Source organism: Apium graveolens, chromosome 5 (assembly GCF_009905375.1).
Source record: "Apium graveolens cultivar Ventura chromosome 5, ASM990537v1, whole genome shotgun sequence".
NCBI lineage: Eukaryota > Viridiplantae > Streptophyta > Magnoliopsida > Apiales > Apiaceae > Apium > Apium graveolens.
Genome location: NC_133651.1, coordinates 1481189 through 1489363, shown reverse-complemented (window position 1 = coordinate 1489363; position 8175 = coordinate 1481189). Strand labels below are relative to the sequence as shown.

At 30.5% G+C, this 8175-nt stretch overlaps 1 protein-coding gene across 1 annotated transcript; it reads left to right on the top strand.

Annotated features, from left to right (window-relative positions):
* The first annotated feature begins 5994 nt into the window (after positions 1–5994).
* LOC141661887 (caffeoylshikimate esterase-like) lies at positions 5995–7188 on the top strand. The gene has a single exon (XM_074468902.1). The coding sequence runs from the start codon at positions 6101–6103 to the stop codon at positions 7100–7102; it is 1002 nt and encodes a 333-aa protein (XP_074325003.1). The 5' UTR covers positions 5995–6100; the 3' UTR covers positions 7103–7188.
* Positions 7189–8175: the final 987 nt, after the last annotated feature.

Below are 8175 nucleotides of genomic sequence, written 5' to 3'. Positions count from 1 at the left end.
TCGAATAAACGATCAGGACCGAGAACATTCATCTTCTGAATCGGCCTCAACATCCAAGTCGTCGCATGACGGATCCGGAGCAACAACGGTGGCCACTTCGACTGGATCTGAAAAAAGAGGGGATGAAGGAACATCGTATTGATCCAAGGGGACTTCAATCTCACTTGAATGCAACGGCGATTTAGGGTTTTCATCTGATTTCGCCACCGTCCCATCTGATTTTGGCACCGATTCCTCAAAAGTATTTCCACTACATCTCAATCGAATATTTTCTCGACTGTAACTGTGTTTCCCGTCACATAAATCACCTTCATCGTAATGGTTCCATCATTATGATGGAACTTCATACACATTGATAAGGGAACCGAGAAACAACAACAATCGAATTAAAATGATTCCTTACAAAAACAATCGAATAAACGATTAGGACCGAGATCATGCATCTTCTGAATCGGCCTCAACATCCAAGTCGTCGTATGACGAATCCGGAGTAACAACGGTGGCCACTTCGATTGGATCTGAAGAAAGAGGGGATGAAGGAGCATCGTATTGATCCAAGGGGACTTCAATCTCACTTGCATACAACGGCGATATAGGGTTTTCATCTGATTTCGCCACCGATTCCTCAAAAGTATTTTGACCACATCTCAATCGAATATTTTCTCGACTTTAACTGTGTTCCCCATCACATAAATCACCTTTATCACAGTGATTGGGATCGGAGCACTCGTACATATTAGTAGATTCATCATCGAAATCGGAAAAACCATAATGAACACTCATGTTTATGAAGAGAAATTAGGGTTTTGATGGCGTCAGATAGAAGGGAGAGAAAAGAGAAGGATAAGAGTCGATGTTAAATGAGAGAATGGGTATATATGAAGTGAGGGGAATATTTTAGAGTATTTATATATGTTTTGTTTGTATTTTTAATGTAATGTTTTTTTACTTTTATGTTAAAAAAAATGTGGGAAAAGTAATTTGATTTACCTAAAAAATAAAGTGGGAATTTTTTTTAGGAACGGTGTGAGTAATATATATGCTCTCAAACATTGTATTTGTGTTTATAAAAATTGAAATATAAGAGTGTTTGATACTCCCTCTGTCCCCCTAGAAAGTATAGATTGGGGGACGGGGAGCCGGCACACATTTTAACGCTCCTTTATAGCATATTTGCATAAATTATTTTAAATTTTTTTTTCTTCTGAATAAAAATTTGATATTTGAAGTTTAATAAAAAAGAAAATTTTAAAAATAAATTAAGGAAATATGTTTTTTATTAACCTTAAAATACGTGTCAAATATTGAAAAAAACTGTATACAATCGGATGAGACAGAGGGAGTAATTGATACGACTATGAACGGCCAGTTCTCCTATATAACGGGGGCAATGCCAAGTAGCCAATCATCTGAATAAAATACATCACAGGGTCCCACATATATCATAATTGGCATTTTAGGTGACTGTCATTTTGCAAAAGTAATTGCTACGTGCGAATATAATAAGTCAGTTTAATGACTTATAATCTCGTAATTATTAATCGATCAGTGTTTTTCGACACAGTTTATAATTTAAAATTATAACTTATAAGTTGATAAGTTTAATGTTGGGAACGACATAATTTTTTTCAGTTTATTTTTTATTTTTCATTTTTTTACTAATTTTAGTTTAATTATTTTTATTAATGTTAATCTAACTTAAAATATAAGAATTAAGATAATATATTATAAATTATTTATTTTAGCTCATTTAAGTAAAAAAAATCCGAATTATAAGTAAAATTATTAAAACACTTATATAACTTATAAATATTAATCAACTTATCACTTAGAAATCACTTATTTAATTTAAATTAAAATTTATTTATTTTAAAATTTTTCAAACGGACACTTTTTATTCGATCTGGCTTTGAATCCATTATGTTATTAGTGTAACCTAACTTTGCAAGACAACAATCTATCACTTATCTTCTGTTATTAAACTAGTCATCAACGACGAAACATTCAACCGAATATATATATTGATTTCCGCAAGTTATTTATCAAATTTCTTTACCAATATGACTTTTATACTTACTAGGAGAGTAATAATTTATACCTGTGCAAATTTTAAAACACTTTAGGATGGTGTAGGACAAAATTGGAGAGACCTTTTACTTTAGAGTTAAAATAGTATACTCTCTCGGTCCCGTTCAATTGTTATCGTTATGAGGGAGTGTCTGACACGTATTTTAAGATGAATATAAAGTATAGTTCAAAAAAAATTTAATTTTTTTTTCTAAATAAAAATAAAATATTTACACTTTTATTTAGAGATTTTTTTTAAAGAAATATAGAACTATACTTTCTGTTTATCTTAAAATGTGTGTCGACCACTCTTCCACGTTCAGGGACGGAGGCAAGGGGTGGCCGGCTGGTGCGACCGCCACCCCAAACTCCTGTATAATCGTAAAATTAGTATTAAAATTTATAAAAAGAAAATTACATATTTATATATTTAGTAGTAAAAAAAATTATTTTCAATTTTCACCCCCTCAAAAATATATAAATTTTATGATATAGTACTAAAATTAATGATATCTACAATAGTTATAGAATTTAGATACACGAATTCAAATATATTCCATGTATAAAAATTGTTAAAAATAATATTTATTAATTTATTTAATATATAATAAATTAAAATACATATTAATTAATCCGAAAAAAATTTCGCCACACCAACCATCGATTTCTGGCTCCGTCCCTTCCCACATTCACGTCATTTCACCAATAAAAATAAGTTAAACTAATGAAAATTACGGTAGTTAGTGTGTGCCAACTAGCACACATTTAAAAAGATTCTAAGAAATGGCATACTATAATTTTCTTTTCTTTAACTTTTATTTACCTATTTACATCATTTTCAATGAATATAACCTTTCTTGATTTAAAAAGCAGGCCATGATTAGATTATTTGAATGTATTTTAACAGATCAGTTCACCCTCAATCAGTTAAAATTTAATTAAACAGAATTATATTTTCAATTCCATTAAAATTTTATTTTGCAATTTTGTTTCTTATTTATCCCAATTTTATTTCTACGCTCTGGGTATTGATTTTAGTAATGAGAATTACAATTTGTTTCTTATTTGCTCCAATTTTTGTTTTTAATACGTGGGGTGCTGATTATTTATGTTTTTATTGAAATAGTGTAATAAAAAATCTCGAAAAATCTTTGTGCTATGTTATGATTTGAGATCGGGAAGTTTTATTTTATTTTTTGTAATAATAATTGATGGAACATAATTTGTACTATTTTTATCAATTTATTAATATTTTTGGCATAAATTAGTATCGTTATTACTTATTCAACCTACATGTTAAATTTCAAATTAATAGCATGAATAAACTTATACTTTCGATTTCATATTTGCAATTTATTTTGCTTATTTATTAGCTGTTTCTTGATTTTGTATAAAAAAAATTATTTCAACCCTTTCAAAAATTAAATCATGGATCCGACCCGATTGGCGTTGATTACTTACAAACAGCCATACAGGTATAAAATTTATGGTGATCCAGAGTTAGGGAACAGGTTCACATGGTTTATGCAAAAAATGCATTATGCAATAAAAATAACACGATGAGAAGTACTTGTTTATAAAACCATATTTAAATACAACTATTCAACAAATAGTAAGACCAGAGCTTCGTTACCGACAAAGCCGGTAATTTCGTACACGACACGATAACATGACACAAAAATAACGGGTTTAGTTTGACATTGTTGATACACGAACACGAAAGTACACGAACACCAAAGTAGAGAGATAAATTTAGTGTCGGTTTTGGATTTACACTTGATATACGACACGAAAAGAAAAGTACACGAAATAAAAAAATATTTAAATAAATTTATCAAAATTATATGAATACATATATCTTATAATAATATTTTACATATAATATTTAGAAAATATAGATACAAAATAGATTTAAATTTAAATTTCATAAGACTTGACTGCACTTGAGTCTTTTATGACTTATTGAATTAAAATTCGACTAGTAAAAATTTAATATTTAAATACATATTTTATTTATCTTTATTTTTATTATTAAATTTAAATTACACGATACACGACACGAAACGTACACGAAATGAAATTACACGAAATGAAACGAATCTTTAACGGCTCGAATTTGGATTATAGGTTTATGACACAAAACACGAAAGTACACGAAACGAACAAATTATCATCCTCTTCCCCGGTTTTGTGACAAACTGGAATGCAATTTTCAGTTTCAAAAAGAATGGAAAAAAATATTAAAAGAAAAAATAAAAGGCCGGCAATGAAATGATGCAAGTAGAATCACAGTTAAAGATTATAATATCATGTTAGCTCTTCGGTAAAGATTATAATATCATGTTAACTTTTTCTCTACAACCTTCGATCTTGATGTTTTAGTGAAACTAGTTCCTTTAAATGGTATCGGCGATCAGGCACTCTTCGATCCATAAATAAGTTTTCGAGTGAGAGGATTATTAAAATAATAATATAAAATTGTAGATTGGATCTTTATTTAACATTTTGAGGTTTTAGCGTAAATTTAATTATTTATTAATGATATTAGGATTTATATTACTTATATTTATTGTTATTAATTGTAACAAAAAATATTATATAATTGATACGGAGTGTTAAAAAATATATTTTTTCGGTGCAACTTTAACTTTTCGGCCCGCAAGGGTTGACGCAGTTGGTTAAATAGAGGATTACTATTTTATTGGTCACAGATTCGAATCACACGGGAGGAAAATTTATAATTATGCCTCGTGGCTCCTGGGCCAAAGTTTTTTGTTTAAATACTGTTTAAATTGATTCATGTTATTTACAGAATATTATGTAAATCCGTAAAATTTATTCAATGCGCACCCGAAAGGTAACCGTTGTGCCATGAAAAAAGGTTTTCACAAGCTTGAGAATTAGTAATAGACCTTTAAACAAATGTTGTGGTGTTAGGTGTACGTCATTCTCTACATTGCAAAACAAGTAATTATCACCTCTCTTCTGTTATTAAACTAGTCGTCAACGACGAAAAAATCAACCGAATATATTGATTTCCACAAGTTATTTATCAAATTTTTCTACCAAAATGACTTCAATACTTCGAGGAGAGTAACAATTTATACCTGAGCAAATTTGTATGGTGGGCCTTGAGAATAAAGATGTATAAAAAAATTATCGGATTTTTCAAATTTTTTCAAGATCGAATTTTTCCCACTTTTTTCGTAATCATCGAATTTGAAGCTCCTTGTTTTTTGAACATATCTAATATAGGCATACAATAAAAAATTATATGATCAATTTTAATTAATTTTTGAATTATAAATATTGATATACTCCCACATTAACGTAATTCCACCAATAAAAATAAGTTAAATTTATGAAAAATATAATAATTATTGTGTGCCAACTAGCACACATTTAAAAAGATTACTATAATTTTCTGTAACTTTTAATTACGTATTCATATCAATTTCAATGAATATAACCAGTGTTCCAAAAATCCTCGATTTTTAGAAAAATTCCTGATTAATCCCCGATTAATCTTTAAAAAAATTTGGCCGATCTAGTTTTTAAAATTCGATTAATATTTATAAATTGTTTTTGAATTATATATTTCATAATAAATAAAGTAAATATATGAAATATTATTAAATTATTTAAATATATCCGATTTTTATTCCGATTAAATCCGAATTTACCGATTAATCTCTAATCGGTACCTAAACCGATTAGTACCGATTTCCGATTTTTACAAACATCAATATAACCCGTTTATGATAAGAACACCAAAACAAAATTACTAAAAATAATTGAACATAGCGGTTGGTAAAGCAACCTTTCTTGACTCACCAACAATGCTTAATTGCTTACACCATTCACCAACTATTCCCCCTCATTTTATAATATTATCCTTATTTTTACGGTCAGTCTTGAAGCCTCACCTACTCCACCAACACCATTGTCTACTAGACTTCCACTATTAAAGCCCATGCTAATTATTTGTTATTAAGCTAAAAAATTTCTCACTTTTGTCACTTCAACTCCCACCATGAACACCATGCCGGCGCCACCTCCGAACTTCTGGGGCGACATGCCGGAAAATGACTATTACAAATCCCAAGGCGTAACGAATTCGAAATCCTACTTCAAAACCCCTCACGGCACCATCTTCACTCAATCATTTTTGCCTATTTCACAACACGAGGGCCCCACTAGCCGCTACGTAGCTTCGGTAAAGGGTACGGTGTACATGACTCATGGGTACGGATCGGATTCGGGTTGGTTGTTTCAAAAAACATGCATCACTTTTGCTACGTGGGGATACGCTGTCTTTACGGCCGACCTTTTAGGGCACGGCCGTTCTGACGGTATCCCCGGGTACATAGGCGACATGGACAAAGCCGCCGCCGCATCGCTTTCATTTTTTTTTAATACTCGACGGGGTGATCGGTACCGTGATCTCCCCGCTTTTTTATTCGGTGAGTCAATGGGTGGGGCCGTTACAATGCTGATGTACTTCCAATCACCGCCCGACACGTGGACCGGACTAATATTCTCGGCTGCGCTCTTTGCATGCATGCAAGAAACAAAGCCGTCTAGGGTTAGGTTATTTATGTACGGTTTGCTACTCGGAGCGGCCGACACGTGGGCATCATGGCCGGAGGAGAAAAAAATCGGGAACGCGATAAAGGATTTCGAGAAATTGAAAATAATGTTACAAAATCCACGTAGATATTCGGGTCGGGCCCGGGTGGGGACGAAAAGAGAGGTGGCAAGACTCGAGAAATATTTACAAAATAATTTTCATAAAGTGAAGGTTCCGTTTCTGGTTGTTCACGGCTCCGACGACGGCGTGACGTCGCCGTCGGGGTCGGAGATGTTGTATAAGAAAGCGAGGAGTGTTGATAAAACACTTAAATTGTATGAAGGGATGTACCATTCGTTGATACAAGGTGAGAGTGATGAGAATGTGAAGATTGTGTTGGGTGATATGCGGGCTTGGATTGATGAGAGGGTTGTCAAGTACGGCCCAACTTGCAAAGCCCAGTAATTAATCACTATTTCTTTGTCTCTATTTGGATTTAATTATTATCATGATTGTTAAATTAATAATTATATACACAATATTTTTTAATATTTTAGATGCTTTAAGTGATATGATGTTGTACGAATTGACCGATTTTTAAAAAATTGTTGATTTTTTGCTCAAAAATCAATCAATAATATTTGTCTGATTTATCGAATTTTTGATAAAGTATTAATAAATTATCCGATTTTTTAAAAATCGTCATTAATATCTAAATTGAATAATTCCGATTTTTGAAATGCCTAAAAACTCAAGATAGATGTTCATCTACTATTGCACGTTAAATGGATAGTATATCTCAAATTCCATTTCGTACGTGCCGAAAAGTTCTTTTAATTAAGCAAATATAAAAATATAAGTAATAATACACATTACAATATGATCCTAAAGTTATATCCTCAAAAATGGTTTTTATTAGTGACGTTCATATGCTAATTTTATGATAAATCAGATTTTAAAGATTGAATCGAACAAATATTTTTTAAGAATTTATCAATAATTTACCGGTAACTTTTGAAAAAATTGTATTTTTTTACAAAAAGGTGAACATTTTCAATATATGTCATATGACTTTTTTTCAGTAAATCAGTTTGAACTTTAAAAAAATTAAACTATTCAATGAAACAACTAAATTAAATAAGTATTAAAGTTTTATTACAAAAAAAAGTAATTTTTGAAAAATACCCAAGTTTAATTATTATTTTTACAAAAATAATATCACTCTTTAACAAAATTACAAAATTACTTTTTTATTTGTAAAAATACAACTTTTAAATCTATTTTTTTTGCAATAAAACGGTTTTCTGCAATTCTATGCAATCTCGACTAGTTTCTCCAACTTAATTCAATCTTAAATGTAATAAAAAATGCTTGATACAACTAGCTACATTTCATATTGATTTTGATTCTACCGTATATTTACAAACATTTTTAAAATATAATAAAATTGCCAAAAAAAAACTCTTGATATATTCTCAAAAAAAAGGTTAAGAATAAATCGTGTTGAATTGAATCGCGCTCTCCCCTAAACGAGCCTC

Coding starts and splice junctions, on each gene's coding strand:
- LOC141661887 (XM_074468902.1), top strand. CDS start 6,101: ATGAACACCATGCCGGCGCCACCTCCGAACTTCTGGGGCGACATGCCG.